This window comes from Colobus angolensis, unplaced genomic scaffold (genome assembly GCF_000951035.1).
Source record: "Colobus angolensis palliatus isolate OR3802 unplaced genomic scaffold, Cang.pa_1.0 Scaffold18, whole genome shotgun sequence".
NCBI lineage: Eukaryota > Metazoa > Chordata > Mammalia > Primates > Cercopithecidae > Colobus > Colobus angolensis.
Genome location: NW_012114932.1, coordinates 5,782,734 through 5,807,700, shown reverse-complemented (window position 1 = coordinate 5,807,700; position 24,967 = coordinate 5,782,734). Strand labels below are relative to the sequence as shown.

The 24,967-nt window shown below is 57.1% G+C and overlaps 2 protein-coding genes across 2 annotated transcripts; one reads left to right on the top strand and one right to left on the bottom strand.

Moving 5' to 3' along the window:
• The first annotated feature begins 7,494 nt into the window (after positions 1-7,494).
• Positions 7,495-16,341, top strand: TMIE (transmembrane inner ear). Its single transcript, XM_011939226.1, has 4 exons — positions 7,495-7,742; positions 11,278-11,395; positions 14,616-14,765; positions 15,058-16,341. Exons 1-4 carry the CDS (start codon positions 7,650-7,652, stop codon positions 15,165-15,167), a joined length of 471 nt encoding a protein of 156 aa, XP_011794616.1. The 5' UTR covers positions 7,495-7,649; the 3' UTR covers positions 15,168-16,341.
• A 1,257-nt stretch (positions 16,342-17,598) lies between these two features.
• Positions 17,599-23,398, bottom strand: PRSS50 (protease, serine, 50). The gene is made up of 6 exons (XM_011939227.1): positions 23,284-23,398; positions 22,981-23,202; positions 21,071-21,233; positions 19,716-19,999; positions 18,386-18,552; positions 17,599-17,966 (listed from the first exon to the last, which is right to left on the bottom strand). The coding sequence occupies exons 1-6, from the start codon at positions 23,396-23,398 to the stop codon at positions 17,730-17,732; spliced, it is 1,188 nt and encodes a 395-aa protein (XP_011794617.1). The 3' UTR covers positions 17,599-17,729.
• Between the last annotated feature and the right edge of the window lie 1,569 nt (positions 23,399-24,967).

Below are 24,967 nucleotides of genomic sequence, written 5' to 3'. Positions count from 1 at the left end.
GTTGTTCTGGAGTTGCAGGGGCCACGGGCGGGCCACCGAAGAGGTGGCGCGGGGCATTGATCCGTCCCCCGCCCCAAGCCTCTCCTGAGGTCTCCCTCTGGTGTCCCCCAGGATGCGGAGGCCCCTGGGACCCGGCGCGGGGAGGAAAAGTGGGAGACTTGACCCCTCCGCCCCCTACGCACCCACGCGCACACTCAGGCTCGCCTCTCGCACCCCCGCTTCCCCAGCAAGGCTCTGAGGCCGCCGCCGCTCCACCACCTCGCCCCGCCAGTCAGTCGCTCTGCGAGCCTGTGGTGCAGCCCCGTGACCTCCCCGGTCTGCCCTGAGTCACAGAAGCCGGCACACGCGGAGCGCTGTGTGGGTTCGTGGAACCGATAGAGGGGTATACTGAGGCGCCCTGCTGCCTCCTGGGCTGGGTGTCCACGGCCGGCCGCCCCTCCTGTGCGACCTTGGGGAAGTCCCCTTTCCTCCCCACTCCTGAGTCTGAACAGGCCTAGCAGAGCATGAAGCCGGCCGGGTGTGTTTTGTGCGAAGGCCTGAGACCTTGGAAAGGGTGACTGAAGACTGGTCTGGGACAGACTCCCCGGGGGGCGGGAGGGAAAGTAGTTGAAACCTGTAACACAGAAGGTCCCCGTCAGCGGCCTGGTCCCCCTCTGGCCACCAGGCTAGTCACCCATTGCTGTCAGTGGCACCCAGGTCCCAGTGAGGAGGAGGCTCAGGGTCCAAGACGGCTGTAGAAAAGCAGAAAGGGTGGCCCAGCAGCCCCCTACTCAGCCCCCTACTGAGGAGGTGGGAGGCATCCCCCTTGCTGCCAGGCTGAAGACCCCCCCAGTGGAGGTAAATGGGGGCCTGGGGCCTGCCAAGGTCATCCCCTGGCTCCCTTGGGTTATCGCCAGGTGGGAGTTGTACCATCTGCCAAGCTGCCCATCACCCTAGGTTTGGAGGGTTTCCGGACTAGGACCCTTGCCTGAGTGACTGCAGGCCGCAGCAACCTCACCCTCTTACCCCACATTGCTCTCTTCCTGGGTCCCAGTCATGCAGAAGCGCCCCTTCCTGCTTCTCCATCCCTCCGCACACTGCCAAGGCCCGTCCTAGCTCTGGCCTCCCCCTTTTCAGCCTTGTTTTCTTGCCCCCTCGTGCACCTCCTGCTGCCTGAGGGACTCCACTCCCAAAGGCCCTGCTCCTCTGGTAGAGGTGTTGCTGTGTTGGTGGGTGGGGGCTGCCTCAAAGGAGGCCTCTGGTGAGTGAGGTGTCCCCTCTGGCCCTCTGGGAAAGCCTTCCCTCCCCATGCCCTCCACCCCCAGGCTCCGGACCTTGGCCCCCACCCCGCTTCACAGCCCTGATGGCCTGCAGGACTGTCTGCTGGGACACTTGGCTCCCTGAGTCTACAGCACAGCCTGGCAGAGCCACCACTCCAGCAGGTGGAATGAACTGAGGCTTCAGGTTCTAAACAGGCCTCCAAGATTCTGTGTGCCTGTGGGGCAGTGGGAGGTAGCAGAACATTCTGGAAAGAGACCTGGTATGGGGCCTTGTGCTGCCTTCCTCTTACTGTGCGATCACAGGCAGTGTGCAGCCTCTCTGTGGCTCAGTGCCCCTGCTGGTGAAATATCTTACCTGCACCTCCTTCTCAGGGTTATGTGGGACTCAGAGGAGGGGTATGGTGGGTTCAAGGGGCTCCTTCAGGGATGAGCACGGTTTAGAGGATCTGTGGGTCCCCTAGAGCATGGGTATGGGCCACCAGGCATCCCTGGGGCTTGGGAGGGAGGCAAGGGCTGGAGAGAGGCCATGGCCTCAGGAGGAGCATATGGCCTCACTGCTTGTGACAGACAGGGGCAGGTGGGGCAGGGCCCTGAGCAGGACAGATCTGATCTTATGCTAGGTGTCTCTAGGCCTCACTCTCATCATCTGCATGTGCAGCTGAGGGAAGGCAGTGCTGCCTGGGCTCAAGCAGGAAGGGAAGGGTTCCCACGGCTTCCTCCCTAGAGTCCAGACTTCCTGTTCAGCCACATCTAGGGGAATGGGAAGGCTGACTGAGCTCTGGGCAGCAGGCCAGTCCTTCCCCCATTCCCTGTGTGACCTCATGGACACTGCAAGCCCAGTTTTCCTATCTGCTAAATGGGGCAAGACCTGCCCAGCCTCTCTTCCAGCTCATTCTTGGCTTGGGGTCAGGTAAGGCCTCTGGTAGTGCCCAAAGGACAGCCTCTGCTGAGTCCACCTGCCTTCAGTCCCCTGCAACACAACCAAGGGCCCCTGGCCAATCCTACCACAGATGTGTATACACCGACCCACACTCACTGCACACAGGTACAATTCCACAGTCCATATGAACCCATCTACCACTGAGCCCACTGGCAAGGACTCCAAGTTGCACAATTCTAGTGGCGGCCCTAGGCACGTGTGTGCAGATCGTATGCCCATCCGCAGGGACACAGACCTGCACACTGCCCCAGGTAACACACACGTATGTGAATGGCACCTGTGATTCTGGAGCCATCGAGATTCACACCCAGCCACACACAAAGCTGCATGCATAATGCACACGCATTCCCGAGTGCACCAGTGCCTTAGTACACAAGGCACATGCTCAAGCACACGCAGGTCTGGCGCAGGCCTGGCCAAGCCCCACAGCTATTCTGAGCTGAGCCTGGGGCCAGTGAGGTCAGGGATAGCCAACTCCCAGCAGGCCCCAGCTACTGTGGCACAGGCCTAGGCTGCCCAGTTCCCGCCCCTACCCTAGGCTGAGTCCCTGGATCCTAGCCTAGCTTTGTGACTAGGGGGTCCCCATTTCCTACCCCCAGCTTCCCCAGAGCTAAACCTTAAGCCCTGGAGTTTCAGGCTCCAGGAGAGAACATTCCACAGGGTCCTCTGAGCACTACCCCCTGCCTTGCTCATAGCTTCCAATCCAGAGGCCCTGGAGGCTGCACTGGGTCCCTACAGGAAGCTCACAGGAGCTAAAAATAGTACAGGAGGGAGCAGCAGGGTTCTGCAGGCCAGCATTCACAGCACCATGTATGGAGGGACACTGTCTTCCAGGGATCAAGGCTGGGGGACTTGGAGTCCAGAGCTCCCCAACTCCAGATATGATGGGCCCAACTGATTTTGGGGTGCAGGGGGATGTGGGGGCCTCCTAAGATGAGGTCCTCCTAAGAGCAGAAACGGCACTGGACACTGGGCAGTGCCCTGGGTTGGAGGCAAAGGCTGAGTTGGAGGCCATAGTTCCTGTGTGACCTTAGGCAGGGCATAAACCCTCTATGAGCTTAAATTCCTTACTGAAAAGCCCTCAGAGATGTAAAGTCCCTCAAAGATGGGGGGGAAAAAAACCCATGTGGTGTTGGGTACTGATTTTCATCCTCAGCTCCTGGCTCATAGCTCCCATTGCCCTTGTTACAGTCTTTGGCTATAATGTGTTGGGCCTCAGGGCAGGCCCCAGGAAATGGAATCTCTCTGACCTTCTCCTGCCCTGCTTTCACCTGCCCCAAGCCAGGACCTTAATCTTCCCACACCTTTCTGATTGCGAATCTTAAGACTCTCCGCAGAGAGGGTCCTGTCCTATACTCTGGGAGGAAGGAATGCAGATGTCATGAAGCCTCCATAAACCCCATGAGGACAGGGTTCAGGGGGCTTCCAAATGGCTGAACATGCGGAGGCTGGCTGGCATGCCCAGGAGGGCATGGAAGCTCCACACCCCTTCCTCCGTATCTCGCCGTATGCATGTCTTCACGTGTATCCTTTGTAATACCCTTTACAGTAAACCAGTAAAAGTAAGTCAGTGCTTCCCTGAGTTTTGTGACCCACTCCAGCAAATGAAGCCCAAAGAGGGGGTTGTAGGAACCCCAACGTGAAGCTGCTTGGTCAGAAGTTCCAGAGGCCAGACTGGCGACTAGTGTCTTGGGGCTGGGTGGGCAGTCTTGGGAACTGAGGCCTCAATCTGTGGGATCTGACACTATCTCCAGGTAGATCCTATCAGAATTGAATTGGAAGGCACTCAGTTGGTGTCTGCTGCTTGGCATTTAGGGAAAAAACCCACACATTTGATCACAGAAGACTTCTGTGTGGATGATTGTTGTGTTGGTGTACGAGCAGAGGAAAAGATACAGTTTGAGAGAGTTTTCAAAACGACTTTAACTTTCAGGATGTTCGCGTTAACGTGGTGTTTAATACTGGAGAATTGGAAGCAATGGAAATGTCCAACAATAAGACAGAGATCCGACAAGGTAGGTTTTTTTCTTTTCTTTTCTTTTCTTTTCTTTTTTTTTGAGATGGAGTCTTGCTCTGTCACCCAGGCTGGAGTGCAGTGGCGCGATCTCAGCTCACTGCAACCACCTCCTCCTGGGTTCAAGCTATTCTCCTGCCTCAACCTCCCGAGTAGCTGGGACTACAGGCACATGCTACCGGTTAATGTTTTGTATTTTAGTACAGACAAGGTTTCACTGTGTTAGCCAGGATGGTCTCGATCTCCTGACCTCGTGATCCACCCGCCTCAGCCTCCCAAAGTGCCGGGATTACAGGCGTGAGCCACCGCCACACCTGGTCTTTGTTGAGTTTTTATACAGTGTAGTATCACACAGCCTTTAACAAGAGTGATAATAATCATAATGACTAGCATTTAATGAAGGCTTGTGATATGCTGGTGCATGATACTGACTTTTAAAAAAAATAGAGATGGCATTTTGCTATGTTGCCCAGGCTGGTCTCGAACTCCTGGGCTCAAATGATCCTCCTACCTTGGCCTCCCAAAGGTGTGAGCCACTGCACCTGGCCCATGATCCTGAATTTTATCTGTTTTACAGATGAGGGACTAAAGCTCAGAGAGGTAGCCCACCTGAGGGTTCACAGTTGTCAGTATGCTCATGTCCCAGAAACCTTGGTGCAGTTTTAAGCTTTAGCAACTTCAGAAGTTAGGACATATAAAGCTACAAATTTCCCAAAAAACTTTTTTGAAAGTTTGTTTAAATTCTTTATGCTACTTTAGTTTTGTGAATTTTGAATGACCTGTTTCTTTTTCTTTTCTTTTCTTTTCTTATTTTTATTTATTTATTTATTTTTAGGAAGACAGGGGTCTCACTATATTGCTTAGGCTGGTCTCAAACTCCTGATCCCAAGCATTCCTCCCACCTCAACTTCCCAGTGTTAGGATTACAGGCATGAGCCACCACACTCAGCCGACTTTAATTTCTAGAGGCACAAAAGGAAACTTAAACTTTCAAATGGTGTTTTTTTGTTTTCGTTTTTGTTTTTTTTTTTTTTGAGACAGAGTTTCACTCTTGTTGCCCAGGCTGGAGTGCAATGGCACGATCTCAGCTCACCACAACCTCTGCCTCCCAGGTTCAAGCGATTCTCCTGCCTCAGCCTCACGAGTAGCTGGGGTTACAGGCATGTGCCACCACACCCAGCTAATTTTGTGTATTTAGTAGAGATGGAGTTTCTCCATGTTGGTCAGGCTGGTCTCGAACTCCTGACCTCAGGTGATCCGCCTACCTCGGCCTCCCAAGGTGCTGGGATGACAGGCATGAGCCACTGCACCTGGCTAACTGGTGTCTCTTATACATTTGTATTTTATACTTCTGAGGTTATTAAAGCTTAAAACTGCACTGAAACTCTTGGGACACCCTGCTATTTAAGTTCAATCAGTTTGACTTTGAAGCCCGTGTGATAGTATTTGGCTGTGGTGGGGTCAAGGAGGATCTAGAGTACTTGAGTTGGTTAAAAAAAGTTCTGGGTACAAAAGTCCAGTGTACAGTACACAGAAATAGTGTACAGTGAGATCTCAGCTGTGTTCAGGAGTCTGCAGAGAAGTGGAACCCACGCAGAGCAGGGGCCATCTCAGGGGACACCGGGGGATGCATGTGATTGTATTTTCTTTCAGATTTATTCATTGGGCTTGCCCTACTTCTTGATGGATGGATGAACTTTACAGAAAACAGAAATAGCTCTCCCCTTGGCTGAGCTGTGATTGGGAGCCTGTAAGCAGCAGAGTGCTACCTGTCCTGCTAAGGAGAGCCAGCATTCCCATATTCATTAATTCATATCATCCTCACATCAGTCATGGGAGTCTTGCCCTCCCCACTGCATGGATAAGAAACACAAACAGAGGAGTAATGCTTTGCTCAATGCGTCACTGACAGGCTCACTTAGTCCTCACCCTGTCCAGCTTCCCTGACCCCATGTCCCAAGGGTGACCTCCCTGTCTGGTCAGTGTGGCTTTCCCTAGCCTGGCCTGTGAGCAGCAGCATGAGGAAGTGGGGATTGGAGTGCTGTAACAAGTGATCTGGATTTTAGCAGAGTTCCTGTTTGCCTGGCCAGGGCATGCCTGGGGAGGACTGGGTGGCCCAGCCCACTCAATCCCCGGATTTTGCCTCCCACGGTTGAGCGTTTCCTCGATGGGTCTCCTGGGCCACCGTCCTTCTCCAGCAGCTCTCGTTTTCCTGTCTGGCTGTCATCTCCAGGCCCTGACACTGGCTGGTGACCGCAGGTGGCCCTCTGCTCCTTGCTGCAGCCTGCTGTGGTCCTTGCCCATTCATGGCATGTCCAGGCCAGAACCTCACAGGGCTCTGGAGCCACAAGGTCTCCCCAGTTCTCAGGGCAGGCCTTGCTGGGCCATCCCCAGCCTGCACAGACCTTCACCAGTGTCCCTGGTGATAAGGGTTCCAGGGGCCCAACACCTGGACTGCTTCCTGCAACACTCAGCAGCAGGATAAGAATGGAAGGAAGGAAAGAAAGGGGGGAGGAGGAGTCTACCAACTCCAGGCCACCCCACTCCTCTTCTTAAGTCTTCAGCCCCTCCCCCAGATCTCTACATTTCCTCAGAACCTCCTTCTGTCCCTCAGTTGTCAAGGCTCAACATGAGGTCAGGGCTAGAGTGCAGTGTGGGTCAACTTCAGCATGAGGTCAGGGTCCTTGCTTAGACTGAAGTCAGAGTCAGTGTTCGGGCTGGGGCAGAGATTGAGGGCAGTCAGGGTCAGAAAATGGTCTTCCAGCCCCTCCAGGGACGGCCCACTTCTGTCCTGTGGGGCTGAAGAGGCTGGCTTCTTCTGGAACTCTCCGTAACACTGCCGGCTGGCAGCTCTGATCATACCGTCTCCTGCTCTCCGGCTCTGGTGTCCAGGGTGACCAGAGCCGCCTCTGGGCAGGAAGCCAGGCCAGAAAGACCAGGACATCCCTGAGCGCCTGTCACCATGGCAACCTGCCCGCTCTGCCCCCTCCAAACTCAAATCCAGTATATTTTTCAAATCTAGCATGACAGAATGGGAAGGGCCTTCTAGATCAGCAGATTCCAGCCCCACTCCCTTGTCCCAGATGGAGAAACTGAGGCCCATTTGCAGAAGGGAGGGGGACCTGTTGATTAGGGACCTGGCTCCAGCCTGTCCTCCCTCCCGCCCACCCCCATCTCAGTGTCCCTGGGGGCGCGGAAGTTGGGGGCAGGGATGGGGAGCCTGCAGCCCGATCTCCCGGGAGGGAGAGGGCGGGCCCTCCACCCAAGCGATGGCGGGGGCGGGAGGCGCGGGAACCTGACACTGAGGATGAATAAATGATGCTCGCTCACTACCCGTGGCCAAAGCTCGCCGCCGCCGAGCGACGACTGGCAGGGGCAGTGACCGGCGGCCGGCCCGTTCGTCCCTGGGCTCCGCAAGCGGCGCGGTGGCGCGAAGATGGCGGGGCAGCCGGGCGCGGGGACCCTCTGGGTGCTGGGCGGCGCCGCACTCGGGGTGTGCCTCGCGGGGGTTGCCGGGCAGCTGGTGGAGGTGAGGCCGCCGCGCGGAGGGACTGGGGAGGCTGTCACCCTCCAGGCAGGGCGCTGGGGGAGAGGGGGCGCCTTTCTGATCTGGAGCTTGTTTGATCCCTTCCTCTTGCCCTGGGAGATCCAGTCTCCTGGGCGATGCAGCCCTGCCCCAAGCCCTGCCAGGCTGTGAGAGAGACTCAGCCCCACTCTTGGGGTTTCTGGTCTGATGGAAGGGCACAGTCCCCGATTTCTGGAACATTAGTCTGAACGGGGGAGACTCACCTTGACTTTAGGGATTCCCAGTCTGACTGGGGACACAGCCCTGCCCGGACTGATGGGGGGTCCTGGGTCCCCATCCTCCAGCCTTTGGTCTCACCGGCAGGGAGGTGCACAGCCCTGGGTTTTCTGGACCTCTAGTCTGATGGAGCAGATCCAGACCCTGAATTTAGGGTCTTCTGGAGGCAACAGCCTCTATCTCCAGAGATGCTCCAGGGACCCCTGTCTAATAGAGGGGGAGACATAGCCTTCAGACAGAGATGAGGGCATTCCAAGTTGGAAAGTGGGGGCAGCAGGATGAGGAGACCCTTTACAGAGAAGCCATGTGGAGCACTAGGTCCAGAGGGGCAGGCAGGGCAGGACCCAGGGACTGGGGAGTCTGACTTGGCCCTGGTGATAACCGGGAGCTTTAGAAAGTTTCTGCTCAGGGACGAGTCAGGATGAGTTCTGGGTTGAAAGGAGGGTAAATTGGAAGCAGGCACACAGTGGGAGAGGTGGGAGGAGCTGCTGAGATAGCACAGAAGCAGGTGGAGAGGATGGCTAGGTGGTTGGACAGAGCCTTGCTGGCGCCAGGAAGGGTGGGGCCATCTGTAGCCTCCCTAACCCCCTTGTACCCCACTCCTGCTGAGCCTGAAAGGGGAGCCAACAAGGGAGCTGGCAGACCAGACCTAGAGTTCTGGATTGTGAGACCGGAAGGAGAAGGCCCAAGAGCCCAGGCAAGGGAGGAGCAGGGGATGCAGGCTGTGCAGGCAGGGGCGGACCAGAAGGAGCAGGAAAACAGAAATGCAGAGGCAGTTAGAGGTGCCCAGGGAAGTCCTGAGTGGCGGGGGCATGGGGACAGTGTGGGGTAGGGAGGACAGAGCCATGGGGAGGTCATTATGGGGGGACACAGCCCTGAACTGGAGGGTTTGATGGGGACATAGGGACAGAGCCCTGAATCCGGATGTAGTATGTCCCTGCTGTTGCCCAGAGGGCGTGACCATGAAGCTGGGCTAGAGTCAGGTGTCAGCTCCAGTGTCCCTGTAAGGGGAGCTATGCTTGCTTGAGCCCCGTGGGGCATACTTGGGCCTCTCACAGGCTGCCCTGAGGCCTGGGTACAGAAACTGAGCTGGCCTAGGTGCAGACAGAAAGCTGGGAGTGGGGTTAAGTCAGTTCTGAGCCAAAGACCCTTCTCCCTCACCCCCAGGAACTCATCTTCTCCAGTTCATCACAGGAAATTGCATTTGGAGGCCATCTGCCTGACAGCTGCCTACAGCCTGAGCAAAGCCCTAGCTCTTCCCTCACGGAAGCAGCAGAGACATGGGCAGGGCTGGGGGCCATGTCACCACCCACCTCAGCCCTGTGTGGCTCACCATCACCCTCCATCAGCCCATGAGGTCCTGAAGGAGGTGATGGCCTCCATGCTCCAGAAATCAGACCCCAGCAGGGCCCACCATGAGGAGAAGACCGGCTGTTACCTGCTGTCGTCCACCCAAGACCCCTATCAGTGAGAGTAGGCCCAGCTCCACCCACATCAGGGCTGGGGCAAGAATGTGTAGGAAGTGAGCTGCCTTGGCTCAGAACCTGAGAACTTTGCCATGGCCCTCAGAGTCTTCCAGTCATACAACCAGTCAGGCCAACACATTGGGCCTTAGAATTAGGGCAACTGCCACCACCAAGCCCCTAACCCTAATGGCACAGACATGTCCCTGACCACACCCACATGCACGCCAACCACACGTGTGCCCAACCTCACACATGTTCCCCAACTTTATATACATGTCTGACCCCTCACATATATCCAGGGGACAGTACTGAGGAATGGTGTCATCTTGTCAATAGCTCACCCTGGCAAGGAGAAAAGAGCCTGAGAATCAGGTACCAATCCCAGACCACAGATCCTCTGGGTTACCTAGGACAGGTTGCTGATCCTCTCTTGAGTTCTGCAACCCACGCTGAAGGGTGGCATGCACTAGATGAAGAAGCACCTGGCTCATGACAGATGCCTAATCCATGTTTATGGACCTGGGGAAGAAGGACTGGATGGTCGAACTGCAGGTTGCCCTTCTTCTCAGACAACCAGAAGGGACTACTCGTGTCTGTCCTTATTTGGTAATCATCTCGCTCATATGCCCCAGGGTTCTCTCTCCCTCAGAGGACAGATCCCTCTCCCTACCCCTCAGCCACACTAAGTGACAGACATGGGGTCATATCCATCTCTGGTCAGGGACAGATCTACTCAAATTCCACACTGTGGGTCCATGTCCCTTCAGACCTAGGGAGGACTGTGTCCCCTAGACACCCAGGGCAGGACCATGTCCCCAGATACCCATGGCAGGGCCATGTCCCCTAGACACCCAGGGCAGGACCATGTCCCCTAGACACTCAGGGCAGGACCATGTCCCCTAGACACCCAGGGCAGGACCATGTCCCCTAGACACCCAGGGCCAGGATCATGTCCCCTAGACAGGCAGGAGCAGGGTTGTCTCCCCTCAGACCTGGGCAGAACTCTGTCCCCTAGACACCCAGGAGCAGGGCTGTGTCCTCTCAGACCTGGGGCAGGACTGTGTCCTCTAGACCCTGAGGCAGTGTCCTATCCCTTCAGTCCCCCAGGGCAGGGTCACATCCCCCTGGAAAGTGGGAGTGTCTGGCTCTGCTCTATTCAGGCTTGCTACAGCCACGATTCTGCCTTTTGGCCTCCAGGTGTCGCCGCAGCACTGCAGGCCTTTTATTTATTCAGTGCCTGTCCTGTGGACACTCCGGCAGTCTTCTGTTCAGAGAGTGACTCCTAGTAGGATAGGCGGCCAAAGGAGGCCACCTGGCAGGGGTCTAGGCCAGCTGACAGAACTATGAGGCCCTGACTCCTAGCTCCACACCTCACCCTCACTGGGGAGATGTGAGAGCAAAGCCAGTCAACCAGCACCCCCCAGGCCTCACCTTGTCTCTGGCCTTGGTCCTGAGACCCCATCCGCCTGGGTGGAGCCCAGGACTGGAGTAGGAGGATGTGTTCGTAGGAGTCTTGAACCTGGCCAGGACAAGCCATCCATGTTTGCTCCTACAGGTCTTGGTTTCCCCAAGCATCAGCCACCCTCCCACTTCAAATCCCTGGCTCTGCTCAGTTCTCTTGCTCTAAATCTGGAACTTTCCTAGGTCTAGGGTGTTGGTAGTGCATGCTTAAGAGAGTTGATTCTAGGAGATTCTGATATGCTTGGGCTGAGTGTTTGCTGAGATCTGGGCCCTTCTCAGCAGGTTCCAACCCGCTGGCCTCTGCCTAACTCACTCCCCTCTCTCCTGACCCACAGCCCAGCACGGCCCCGCCCAAGCCCAAGCCGCCCCCGCTGACCAAGGAGACAGTGGTGTTCTGGGACATGCGCCTGTGGCACGTGGTGGGCATCTTTTCACTGTTCGTGTTGTCCATCAGTGAGTAGCTGTTCCCTTCCCTCTCCGCCACACTGCAGTGGGAACGCAGCACCGCCTGCCCCCCAGAGGGCTCGGAGCAGCAATTCCGGGCAGTGCAAGTAGGCCAGGCACCCGCAGGAGACCCACAGTGGTTTCTGGCACCTCCTGATCCTCACAAACTCCCTGTGGAGGGCTGACAGGCCGGTGGTGACCTGAAGTGTTCTGCCGGACCCAGGGAGGTAGCCACATGGCAATTATGGTAATTACAGGGAACTCCACTGAACTGAGGACCAGGACGAGGACGTGTCACTTTTCCCTATGGCTGGCCTCCTGACGCTTTTCCTGCAGTTTGGCCAGCTTAAAGGCCCACACCCAGGGGCCCCAAAAAGGCCATCCTCCGCTAGAGGCTCCCCAGACGCCCAGCAGATGTAGCTCCCAGGCTTCGATCCCTGCCTTGTCAAATACCATTTTCCGGGAATGACTCACACCCGCCTCAATTAAAAGCAGGAAACCCATTCCTTTCCTGGGCTCTGGGAGCTTCTTGATGCAAAGTCACAGCAGAAATGGGCTTGGCCTGCTCCCCTTAGCCCTCCCTTCAGGGTGGAGGTCTGGAGGTGGGGAAGGGGACAGAAAGACACAGGAGACAGAGGCCGAGTGGGGAGGCTGCCATGGCACAAAACAGTCTGACCGAGGTTCCCACGAGGCAAAAGCAGAGTGTGGGGGAATGCAGGCAGTAAAGGGAGAAGCAGCCCACTCCCCTGCAAAGGCGTCACAGAGGAGGGTCCTCTGTGCTGCAGACCGGTGGGAGGGTGGATGGGGTTTTGCAGGAAGGGAGGCTGGAAAGGCATTCTGGGCAGAGGGAATACTGTAAGCAGAGACTGGAGGAAATGCAGCCTCACGCAGGGTCTCAAATGACCCCAACTGGACATTTGCTGAGTGCAACCTGGGTGGGGAGGCGAAAGCTGCACTTAGCCCCAGCCGGAGCTGTCCCGGGATGGGGAGCCCCAGAAAGCTGGGTGGTCGACAGAGAGCCCACCCAGATGTGAGGGGCTCCAAGGAACACATGACATCTGATTTGCATGTGCTTCTCCTGGCACCAGAAGTGCCATCCCAAGAGAAAATATCTGCCCTGCAGAAAATCCCCGCCCCCCATCTGAGCAAGAGCCTGTGCTTTGTTCCCAGCCGCGGCTGAGAACCAGTCAGGCATCTTCGTGGAGGCCCCACAGACAGACAGGTGTGCCTGCAACCTCAGCCAGGTGTCCAGAGAGGGAAACGTCCCGCTGCAGGGCCGGGAGGTCATCTGCCCTACAGGAGCCACGGGCACAGCCTAGGATGCAGGTCTAGGGAGCAGCAGGGAGAGCACTGTGGGCCTCAAGACACAGCAAAGGCGCTGGGGCCACATGAGAAAACTGCAGTGTCAGACCCCAAGCAGCACTCGGACGTCAACCACACAGACCACCTCTAACCCCATTTCCTAGAAAGGGTAAGGGATAGTCCCAAGACGCCTGAGCAGCAGGCAGCACTTGTTACCTTCCATTGCCGGATCCAGGCAGTGGGGATAACACAGCTCCCTCTCCTGGGGGGAGACATTTTTCCTGCTTCCCAGTCTGCTTGGGCCTACGTGGTGCAGCTGTTATTGGAGCGTCGCCCTCAAAGCCCTGCAGGAAAAGGGGATGGGGCTAGATGGGGTGCCCCTGGAGGTCTCCTCCAGACCCAGGGACTTATATCCCAAGCCTCTGCCTGGGCCCTGGAACTTGACCCAAAGCTCTTTGTGTCTCGCTTCTTTGAAGAGAAGCAACCAGGCCAGGCTGTGTGGGGCAGGCCTGAAGTGAGGGGCGGTGTTTGAACCCTGCTCTGGCTGCCATCAGCTGCCCACTGAGCGCCTTTGGAAGCCCCAGCCTCCCAGGGCCTAGGACCAGCTTACATGGAGCCTGAGTGGGCATGGTCCCAAGGAGGTTCCTGGTGGGTGGCTAGAAGAGGTGGCCTAAACCAAAAGGATTAGGATTGGGTACCAGCTTTGGGTCTTAGGCATGGACACAGGTTCTGGAGAAATCCAGGACCCAGCTTCTTGGATAAGACCTGCTGTCTACTCAGGTCCACCCCCAGACAGTCAGATCTACAGCTGGGGCCTTGTGCAGCACCCTCCTCCAAGTGTGTGCCCGGATGCTGTTGGCTCCCCAATTCATTCACTCTAGAGTCCAGTCCTGTTCCCAGAAGCAAAGGCTTTGAGATCATCCCATTCATTCATTCATTCATTGATTTTTTTTTCTTTTATTCTGAGCCTGGGTGAGACCTAGTGGGACCACAATATTTGTCTGAAGGGGTTCTGCCTTGGTTGCATAAAATGACCCCAGAAGGTACTCCAGTCCAGGGTACATAGATCTGATCCATCTTCCCCAAAATAGACCTAGCTCATCCTCCTTGGGCCTTTCTGCCCCCAGGAGTCTGCCAGGAACTTATGTCTGGTCATCTGATTTATAATAGGAACCAGCTCCATCCCCTCCCCTAGGACTGGGGCCAAGGTGGTCAGGCTGTGGGGGCCTTAGAAAAATAAACTCAGTCCAGCCAGGTCCTGGCAACCCTGACCTGCCCTGCCCATCACTAGACAGGCCAGCTCCATGCCCTGGACCAACTGGCGTGGGTGCAGCTGCCCTCAGCCGGAAAACCACTCCTGAAATAACTCCGTCTGAGGTGAACGCCCCAGGGCAGGGTCTGTGCCCTCTCATGGCTCCTGCCCTAGCCAGGGAGAGCCCAGGGATGTCCTGGGAGGCTGAGGAGGACATGCAGAGCCACGTCCTCTCATGACTGAGGCAGCTTTGGCCCAGTTCTCAGTAGCATGGGGAGGAGAAGCTAAGTTGCACACCCAGAGGCCTGGGTTGGAAGTGCTGGATGGCCCCCAGGAAGCTATGGCTTAAGTCATGGTGCAGACCTCTGCCTTACCCTCCAGTGACTCTCAGTCTAGTCAGAAAGACCCTCAGGACCAGGACTAGTGACATAATTTAGCCAGGGGCCCTTCCAAGCACGGGGGCCTGTGCAGCTCCATGAAGTCAGCCTTGCTTAGGAAAGCCACCTTGGTCATCATAGGGTCCACAGGGGTCTTGTCAAGATGCTGAGCCTCCTGCCAGGGTTTGGTGGGTGAGACACATGTGGGTGGATGGGGGCGGGCCTGAAGGAAGGCAGGTGCCATTCCTGGGGTGTCTGAACCCCAGCCCCAGCCAAGCCTACTCTGTCCTCCCTACAGTCATCACCCTGTGCTGTGTCTTCAACTGTCGTGTGCCACGGACCCGGAAGGAGATTGAAGCCCGGTACCTGCAGCGAAAGGCAGCCAAGATGTACACAGACAAGCTGGAGACTGTGCCACCCCTCAATGAGCTCACAGAAGTCCCAGGAGGTGAGCTGGCCCTGGCTCGAGCCCTGCTATGCCAGACTGTTCCTCAGCCCTGCTGCCTGGAGTCACCCTGTTCCTCTGCTCCAACCACAGCAGGTTCAGGGAGGGGCCCCTGGAGACCAGAGCACAGAAATTGGTTGGCATGAGGCAAATAGAACGATGAGCCTATTCCCTGGTAGGAAGAAGGAAGGAAAAGGCAGGGTGTAGGAGGTTCTGGGGCTCTTCCCCTCGGGACAGTCAGACCCCAGGACCTTGTCTCACCACCATCACATGGTCTCTTTCCCCTGCCCCACAGAGGATAAGAAGAAGAAGAAGAAGAAGAAGAAGGACAGTGTGGACACAGTGGCCATCAAGGTAGAGGAGGATGAGAAGAATGAGGCCAAGAAGAAGAAAGGAGAGAAATGAAGACATCCTGGACAGCTTGGGAGCAGGCCCTGGAGCTCAAGCTGTGGCCAGGGTCCAGGAATGTTGGATTCTGAGCTCATTTGGTCTGAGGCTGTGGTCATAGAGGGAAGCTGAGGCCCGTGGCTACATCCTCATGGCCCCTCAGGGGCAGGAACCAGACAATCTAGTAGGTGTCCTGTCCCCCAGCCCAGACTTGGCTCCTTTCGCCCCATCCACATGGGTACTGCCTCGGCAGAGGTGGTATGGTGCCACTGTCCCTCTGGAGATACACTGCTCTCCCCACCCAGACCTGCCTCTCTCCCACCCTTTCTGCCAGGGATGGCGGTGGTTGTGAAGGAGTAACAGGATGAGGGGTTACTTCAGCCACCCTTTCTGGCGCGAAATGGCTGAAGTGCATGGGTCAGGGTGTGAGGCCACACCCAGACTGGCCATGAGGAGGCAGAGAGGGTCACTGGGGGACACTGTGGCAGCAGGAGGGACTCTGTCTGGCCAGGGAGGAGCCCTGATGGTGAGGAGACTTCCGCAAGCCTGGCAGGGATCCAGCTCAAGGGAGTGAGTAGAGGTGGTTTCAGAAATGGAACCCCCAGCCCAGCAGACAGCAAGCTCAAGGCAATGGGTGACCGTCATTTCACACGTTGTGATGAAGTTGAGGCTGCTGCCAGGCCCGGCATGAGGCCCGGAGGCTCGAGCTCGGGGCTGTGGGCTGCAGGGCTGGGTCAGGGGTACACAGAGCTAAGGTCAGTGGGCTAGAGGGTGCAGGAAAGAAAGCTGGGATCTGGGCCTCTCTTGGGAATCAGAGTATATTTAAGAAGCCAAGGGGGACCTCGGGCTGTTCTGGTGGCCCCTTCTATGCCCAGCTGTTCTGGGAGGTCCCAGGGCCCTAGGAGATCACAGCAGCGCCTTCCACCTGCTGACCATAACAGTGCCAGCTTCTTTGCAGCTTCCTTTTCTACTATTTCCCACTACGGGCACCTAAAAGAAGCATCTCTGACCAGAAGCACCTGGGGGAGGGAAGATGCACAGAGGTGCTTCCAGATGGCATCGAACAGACTAAGGCTCTGAAACCTAGACCTGAACACTAAGGTCTCGAGACACCAGAGGTTCCTGAGCCAGGGAAGCCTGCTGGAAAAGCAGCCTGCAGAGATTTGTGAATAAAGCTGAGTGCCTTCTCAGAGCCAGGCCTAGAAAACGGCCTCCTGAGATGACCCCTCAGGATGCGCTGTTCCTGGGGCATTTATGTGGAGGGTGATGGGCAGTCAGTGACAGATGGCTCAGACCAGGCTAAAGTCCCCTCCCTGACTCTTCTCCCAGCCTGAATTAGGATGAGATAGAGGGAGAAATGGGAGCCAAGAGGCTGAGGGGCAGCTGCAGTCACCTGGGCCCACCCCGGAGGCAGGCACAGGACTTGGGAGGGACGCCGCCAGCTCTCTGGGTGCTGAGTTCACGAGGCTGCGTTCGTGACTTTCAATAGACCTGTGATGGTCTGTGCCCAGTGCTGGGGACACAGAAGAGTCAAACCTGGCTCCTGACCTGGACCTGGATCATCATTGTACAGGGAGGAGAGTGATCCAGGCTGATGAGGAGCCCATATATATAATGGGTTCCAGGCTGATGAGGACCCCATATATATAACATGGGGTCTTAGGAGCAGTGAGGGGCAGAGTGATGGCAAAAGGCCCCGTCATGGAAGCTGAGGACTCTTGACACCAGATGGAGGCAGTTGACTAACCTCTGCCCTTGGAGTCCAACCCATGGGCTTCTCATACATAGGGGTGACAAAGGCCATTCTATTTATGCAGAATTTTCCTGTGCAACCAGGCAGCAGAAGTCCAGAGGGGTAGGGGCCACTCAGGATCACACAAAGCAGCAGTTGCTGAAGACTGGGGGAAGTCCAGGCTTGGGCTCCGCCTGCCCTCCCCCCTGACATGGAGCCACCACGAGCCTTTTATAGGCAGGCCTGGCTGCTGAGGGTTGGAATAACGTCTGACTCCACTGTCTCCAGACAGGGGACAGGGATAAAGGGTCAAAGTTCACTATGGCTCTTTGGGGCAATGAAAGGCTATATTTTAGCCTCTTGTCAGAAATCAACCAAAGTTAAGGAAAGCCTGACTCCCACAGTTATCCCAGAAAGAGCACACACTTTCCAACCCAGACAGCTGCACCCCAGCTGGGTCCTGGCAGCCCCAGCTTCAGCCTGGGCAGTATGTTCCAAGGCCCTCGATCATCTGACCCTAATATCACCCCTTCACACCCCCTCCGCCTTCTGTGGGAGCCACCCCAAACCTTTGAATGGGGGCGGATCCTGGAGGCTCTGCAATTTTCAGTGTAAACTGCCTGGAGTTCCCCACCTCACCCTCATCTGGTTCACCTGTGGACTCCCACTACAGCAGGTCCAGGAAAGGCGGGGCCCTTCGAGGCCCAGGAATAAGGAGGCATGGAAAAGAGTAATGTTTAATTGAGTACCTCATCTCCACCCTGACTCTCAGGGCTGTGAGAGCTGCACCCGCAGCAACCTGGGCACAGAGGCAAGGGGGGCCCACAAGTGAGGGAGGGCACACAGAGTCAGAGGGCAGCAAGGAGGCTGAGGGGCAGTGGGAGTGCCAGGAGAAGGGCCCTGGATGGGGCTGGCAGGGCCAGGGCCTGCCCGCTGAGGCAGTCCCAGATCCAGTTTTGGTAGGAGGAGATTTGTAGGTAGACGGGCGGGGCCTCACTCTTCTGGCAGCCTGCGCCCCAGCTCACCAATCCCACCAGGTACCACGTGCCCTCCATGGAGCAGACCAAGGGCTCTCCAGTTAGCTCCTGTGGGAAGGGTTGGGGGAGTAAGGGTCACGGAGGCGAGGTGAGGCCAGAGACATGACCCAGCTCCAGGACAGGCAGGATGTCCTCACACCACACCTCCACAGTCCCCCAGTGCCAACATAGGTGAGAAGTGCTCCAGACCCAGGAGACCTTCCTCAAAGGGTTTCATCCCCCACCTCTTAACACCCACCTTCCAGCTCCCCACGGACCCCCTACTCCTCTCACCTCCAACCACCATCCCCGTTCCCAGCCCCCATCTGTTTCCTCCCAATCTCCCCCAACATCCTCCATCCCCGCACCCCGAGTTCTGCCCACCCCTTTCCCTTCCCTTCCCCATCCTCCACCACTCCCCTCTCCCTCCCCAGATGCCTCTCCCCGAGGTGCCCCTGAAGGCGAGTGAGCGAGGAGAGGCGGCTCACGTAGCAGAACTGCTCCCTGCGGGTGTCCTCCGCGCATATCATCTGGGACTGGATGATCCGAACCAGAGTGGGGATTTTGGTGAAGTTGTGGTAGAAGTTGTCACAATCCTTGTTGTTCAGGATGATGACTTCCTTCTCCTGAATTGTCCGGAACTGAGGCCACATACCTGTGGGACAGGGCCCCGTTTAGGCGCGGCCACTCACTGCTGCCCACTGCCGCCAGCCTCGCCTCGTCCTCTCTCCACTCTTCCCCAGTCTCACCTTTTCTGCTTTAGCCATGCACCCCCACCCTCGTTCTAGCCCGTACCCATCTAGGGCCCTCAACACAGAGTCCCTGGAGCAGGTTGCCCCCAACCCAGCCTTGCTGGGCCTGCTGTGGCTTCCTGCAGAGCCCAGGCCACTGGGGCCCTTCACACTCCCTCCACCACACTCGGCCTCTTGCTTTTCACCCCTCCTTCCCTCCTGAGGGCCTGCCAAGTCTCCCAGGGACCAAACCTTCCTTCTCTCCAAGCACCCCTTCCTCCACAGGCCTCTTCCCTGCTGAGCCATCCCAGACCCCTCCATGGAGCCCAGGCACTGCTTCCTCCTGCCTCTCTGACTAGTGTGTCCCTGTCCCTGGCTTAAGCTCCTGGGAGACAGGAGACAGGCCACAGCAGGGATGACAAAGTCACCCCCAGGTCCTCCCACATGGGCTGAAGCCCCCGTGGGCTGTTTTGAGAGTAAGTTGGTTCCTTGAGGCCACAGGGAAGGACATCTCTTTTATGGGCTGGGGACCCCCTGAAGGAAGTGGACAGTTCTAGGGTCCCCTGGATGTCCCTGAGAGAACACACCTGCTCTCTGGGCCTTGCTCCTGAATTGGGATGACAAGGAGTTGAGGCCCACTGAGGGGAGGGGAAACCATGAGCTCCAGGTGCAGACTGCTCCAAGCCGGCCATGTGGGCCTTCTGGGCAGCATTTTACAGCACAGAAGACTGCTCCCCCCACCTCAGGTACTCTGCTGCAAGCTGTCCATGCCTGGGCAGCGGGTGTGGACTGTGAGGTATTACTCTGTGCTTCTCTGCCTTCGAGGAAGTTCTGTTTACATGCCCTGGCCTGGCTCAGGATTCAAAGGCAATCACGGTCCCCTGAGGCTAGAGCAGCAGTGAGGTGTTCCCCGTGAGATCCTCAAGGGAAGGGAGACCTCAGAGATGAGAGCCTGGCAGGAAGGTCCCGGGAGTGGCAGGCTCCCTGGGGAAGGTACCTCAGAAACTTCCATCTGTGGTGGCACCCTGGCCTGCAACCACGTCCTTTCTCACAGCACCCGCCCTGGTCTGGGGCGGCTTTGACTCACCGTCAGCCTTGGAAAGTCCCCAGCCCGTCACAGAGCAGAGGGAATGGTCCTTCACCACATAGTCCGTGCCGGGCAGGCAGATGGGCCGCACGTACTTGCTGTACTTGAGTGCCTGCTTGAGCTTGAGGAGGCCGATGTCGTTGGCCTGGCCCACCCAGGACCAGAACCTCTGGGCCCGGTACCTGCTGTGCACGATGACCTGGAGCACCAGGACGTCGGAGGCGGTCTGCGTCATCTGGTCAATCCACGGACTCCCCGCCCTCACTGAGTAGATAACATCATGCCTGGGGGGCCGTGAAGGGAGGCCATGATCAGCTCCAGGCCCCCTGCCCCAGCCTCTGGCCCAGGCCTTCCCCCACTCTGCTGCCCCCCGAGAAGATCCAGGCAGGGCCACCCACCCACTTCAAGCCCCCTGAGCCTACTCCTCACCACAGACGTGAACAGGGCCCTGCACACTCACTCTGTGATCCAGTCCTCATGACCCTTCACTTTATGGAGGGGGAAACTGAGGCTCAGAGAAGCCCAATGAAGCACTCAGGACTGCATAGCTAGGAGGCAGTGGAAGGGATGTGGACCCAGTTTTCTCTGGTTCCAAACTCTACTCTCAGTCCATAGCATGGATTCTTTCACCCCATGCTGTGCCCTGGAGGGGGCAATTCCACTCTTTCCGGCTCCATGGAATGCACCATGGCCTGGCTCTCTAGCTGCGCATCCTTGGGGTACCCCTTGGAGTCTGTATGTTAGCCCTTAGGCCTGGAACACACTTCACTGGTCAGTTCTCACAGCCAGCACTCCTGGCCCCAAAACATGAGAACATGCCCTCTTTTGTCCCCACACCAACCAGGCACCCTTGTGAGTATCTACATTCCTTTCTGTCTCCCCCACCAAGCTGGGAGGAATGATCTATCCCTCCTCTGCCCCCAGTGCTCAGGCCAGGGCCTTGCTCAAAGAAGTGTCAGAAACGGTTGATTGAAGGGAGGAACGAGGATGTGGGTGCAAAGAGGGTGAAATGAAAGAACTAGGAGCTTCTTCCCATGGAGAAGGGGCATGAGGCTACACAAATGGCTTCTGAGCTTCCATTTCCCATCCGCGGAATGACTGCACGGGACTGAGAGGCCAGGCGAGGCGAGCAAAGGGTGGGACACTCAAAAGACTGGAGCCCTGAAGGAATTTTCAGGACTCAGCCTCCCCCTGTTTGGAGCCCAGGTAAGGCTGGGGTTGGGACTGTGGGGCTCTGCAGAGTGCAGCGCTGCCACTGCTGCCACTGCCGCCAGAACAGCTGGCAGGGAGGAGGTGACTGGGCCCGCAGCAGCTCCAAATGCCTCTCCACCCACCCCAATTCAACCTCGACTCACCGGGTCAGGCAGTGGGCCACAGTCAGCACCCACTGGGAGGCAATGATGGTGCCCGCACAGATGTGTGTGCCATTGGCCCGCACACTGACCATCCAGGGCCACCGTCGAGCCATGGCTTCTGGGTCCCTGAGGGTGAGGTCCTGCTCGTAGGAAAAGCCACAGGCTGAGGAGGAAGGTGAGAGCTTGATGAGGGATGGATCTTTCCCTGTCCCTCCCCTTCCCCAGCCTGACCTCCTGCCTCTCCAACCACTGGCCTGCACCCATCCAGGGGTGCTCCCTTTTCACCTGTCACCATGGAATGATGCTGTCCACATGTGGACTAGGGTCTCACGCCTCAGAAGGGCCCAAGCACTGCCCAGATATCTCTCTCCCTGTTCCCACAGCCCGGGCCCTAGAGCATCCCCAGCCGACCAGCCTAGTGCACCACTGGCCCTTCTGCCATCCCCAACCCACTCTCAGCTCTAATCAGATCCTTCACTAACCTGTTCCTATTTCCACCTGGTTCCACCCTCACCATGTCCCTTACTTTAGCCAAAGCAGAGCTCTCTCCCTCCTCTGGGAACCCCTTTCTGTGGTTCAGTAAGAGGAAAGTGGATGCCCCAACAGAAAAATGGGCATAGCCCAAGGAGGAAATCCCAGCAGCCAATGACCACAGGAGCTGCTCCGCCCTTAGTCTGCAAGGAAATGCAGACTGCTTCTTCTTCTTCTTCTTTCCTCTTCTTCTCTCTTCTTTCCTCTTCTTCTTCCTCTGATGAGGTCTTGCTCTGTCACCCAGGCCGGAGTGCAGTGGTATGATCATTGTTCACTGTAACCTCAAACTCCTAGGCTCAAATGATCTTCCTACCTCAGCTTCCTGAATAGCTGGGACTACAGGCACACACCACCACACCCAGCTAATTTTTTTATTTTTTAATTTTTTGGAGAGATAGAGTCCCACTATGTTGCCCAGGCTGCTCTCAAACTCCTGACCTCAAGTGATCTTACTGCCTCAGCCTCCAAAAGCACTGGGATTACAGGCATGGCCCACTACCTCCAGTCTGGAAATGCAGATTTCAATCACAATGAGATTCTGCTCTGTACCACCTGCCTGGCAAAAACGCAACATCGGTGACACCAAGTGTCAGTGAGGATTCTCACCCAGAACGCCTACCCACGGCGGCGGGAGTGCTCACTGCTGCAGCCGCTTTGGAAAACAGTTTTTCTAGATTGAAGATGCACGTATCCAACATCCCAGGAGTCCCACTCCTCGTGTTTTCCAAATGGATTCGTGGATTGTAAACGTAAGTGGGCCGTGACCAGCCTTTTTAAAGGATAACATAGGCAAGAAAATGTCGGCATGCACAGCACGGGGTACCGTAAGTCCTGTCTGGGCGACTTTCTGTGGCAGTTAAATGCTATGTGCTGAGTCCCAAAATAATAAGCCTTTCTTATGTGGGTCTCTGAAAGCCACTGGGCAAGAGAACATCTTACGTGTGCGCCTTGGAGACACCACAAGAAGGCTCACACAGCCTGGCCCTGAAAGCTGTGCTGGAGATCCCGGAAGTCCCTGGCTGGGAGCCTGGGTTAGAGGCATGATGGGTCAGGGCCTGGAGCAGGGTGAGAGCCCGCCTGCCCCACAGCCAGCTCAGGCGGGGCAGGAACACACAGCCGGCCCCAGGCCCTTCTGACTTTCCTCCCTCTACCTCAGCAGGAGGGGAGGCCTGTGAGGACAAGACACCCAGAGCTCTGGGCCTCCAGACAGGGCCAGGCCTGGCCCACAGGTGTTTAGTGCTCGGCGAACACCTGTAGAAGGAGGCACTCCTCTATCCTGCTCCCCCCCGCCCCCCGTCCCTTCTGCTCCCCTAGCCCCAGTCAAGGTCCTTAAGACTCCTCTGTCACCCTCCTCACCCCACGGAGTCTACGGTACTCACAGTGGTATGGGTCGACTTTGCCTTCAGAAACTGGGGATTGGGTCGCTATGGTGGTCGAGGACAGTGCCTGGGTGGTCGAGGACAGTGCCTGGGTGGTCGGGGACTGCTGGGGAAGGCGAGGCTGGCCAGAAGGACAGGTGGCCTTGGGGGCACAGCGGGCGGTCTGGTCGGCGGGATCAGCAGTGGACAGCGCCCCCGGGCCTTCCCCTGCGCCCCGGCAACCTGCGGAGGACGCCAAGAGGATTAGAGGTGGAAGGCGAGGGCCGTGTTGGGCGGGTGGGGTAGGCATCGCGAGGGACTCACCCGCAGGCTTCAGCAGCAGCAGCAGCAGCAGCAGCAGCAGCAGGGAACCAGCGCGGGAGGGGGCAGACCTCCGGGGGCGCTGCCCGCAGGCCGGGCTCTGGCACCAGGGACCCATCCCAGGGTAGCAGCCGACTGCGTCTCTCCGGAAGGCACTCCCAGTTCCGCCCCCACGACGGCGCCCCCTGTTGACCGCATGCCGCGGCCTCTGGTGAGCTGGGTGGGGATGCTCCTAGTGCCCCGCCTGCGTGGCGCCCCCTAGGGGCCACCCGCCACGGCCCTCCTGGTGTCTGACCCGCAAGGGCGCCCCTAGTGACAGCCTTCTCTTATGCCTCCCGGGCTGGGTACGCCCCAGCTGACCTCCCTCCTTGGCCCCTCCCTCTCCTCACTCCGGGGGTCCAAGCAGTCTCCTGGAGTCCCTCAACTTAATCTCGGCCGATTCTCAGACCTTCTCACCCCTGTAGCCCATTGCCCTGGACTGGCTCATGGCGTTACCCCTCCCGCAGTAAGATGAAGACCAAACCTCAGGGGCTGGCATCCAGGGTCTCCAAGTGACCCTACTTTCCCTCCAGCCCCTCCAGTGGGGCTTTGCCCAAGGAACTGAAATCAAGCAGATAGATGTGTTTTAAATAATGATTTTGAAAGACTGCTTCATTCTAAGTAACTACACCCTACCCCCATCCCATTCAGCAGATGCCCTTGCCCCACAGATCCATCTGCTTAGGAAAGAGAGTGTAGGCGAAGGGTCCCTCCACAGAGGAACACTGGTGCTTACCATCGCGCCACTGTGGGATGAGGAGGTCACTTTGCACATTACAGTTTGGGGAACACATTGATGGTTCAGTGACGCAGAAGGGTAATACATTTAAAAAGTCATGTGGGGGACTCAAAGCTGTTGGAAAATTCTAGCCTTATAGAAGATAAGGTGATCCAGCATAGTGGCATGCCCCCATCCCAGCTATTCTCAGCTACTCAGGAAGCTGAGGCAGGAGGATTACTTGAGCCCAGGAGTTCGAGTCCAGCCTGGGCAATATAGCATCCCCATCTCTACAAGAAAATAATTTTTTCTAAGATAAGGTGAAAATTAAATCAGGCCAGGATATTCTAACATGTGTCAGGGCTTGTGGTCTTGGGATACACCCTTGAGCTGGACACTCCATGCTCCAATATCTGAAAAGACAGTAAATCACACCCTTCAGGTGCCCTGAGAGATAGGGGTGGCTGGTTGTTCTGCACCTGAGGAGCACCACGTCTGAACAGCCCCCCATTCCTCACACAGGGGCAGGGCTCTGTCCTCAGCCTGGCCACCTCCAGCCAGCCTTGCTCGCACTGCAGAGTCTAATGGAGGTCACCAAGGCAGCTCGGGAGCTCAAGGCGTAGTCACCTCACACATTCATCACCCAGGCAGGCACTCTGCCCTGTCCCCACATCACCTACCTCTGTCAGAGAGGGAGGAAGAATTGGTCAGGCTCTGCAGACCCATAGAAGGATATGAGGGGTTAGGAGACGCTAGTGGATTCTGGAACATGGTCCATGATTCTGGGTCTGGGTCTGTGATCTGGCCATGGTGTGTTACTTGGGAAGAGGCCAGGCCTCGCAGGAAGGCCTGAGGGAAAGTGTCTGTCGCATACCCAGGGGAGGGTCATGGGGACCTGGGGATTGCTGGAGTGCTGGGATGACTAAGAAG

Bases quoted from the DNA above. Each gene is read 5' to 3' on its own strand.
- TMIE (XM_011939226.1), top strand. From the start codon at position 7,650: ATGGCGGGGCAGCCGGGCGCGGGGACCCTCTGGGTGCTGGGCGGCGCC. The intron at 7,743-11,277 runs GTGAGGCCGCCG...CCTGACCCACAG, and splicing joins TTGCCGGGCAGCTGGTGGAG to CCCAGCACGGCCCCGCCCAA. The intron at 11,396-14,615 runs GTGAGTAGCTGT...TCCTCCCTACAG, and splicing joins ACTGTTCGTGTTGTCCATCA to TCATCACCCTGTGCTGTGTC.
- PRSS50 (XM_011939227.1), bottom strand. From the start codon at position 23,398: ATGGGTCCCTGGTGCCAGAGCCCGGCCTGCGGGCAGCGCCCCCGGAGG. The intron at 18,553-19,715 runs GTGAGTCAAAGC...CCTGTCCCACAG, and splicing joins GGGACTTTCCAAGGCTGACG to GTATGTGGCCTCAGTTCCGG. The intron at 17,967-18,385 runs GTGAGCCGCCTC...CCCTTCCCACAG, and splicing joins GCAGGGAGCAGTTCTGCTAC to GAGCTAACTGGAGAGCCCTT.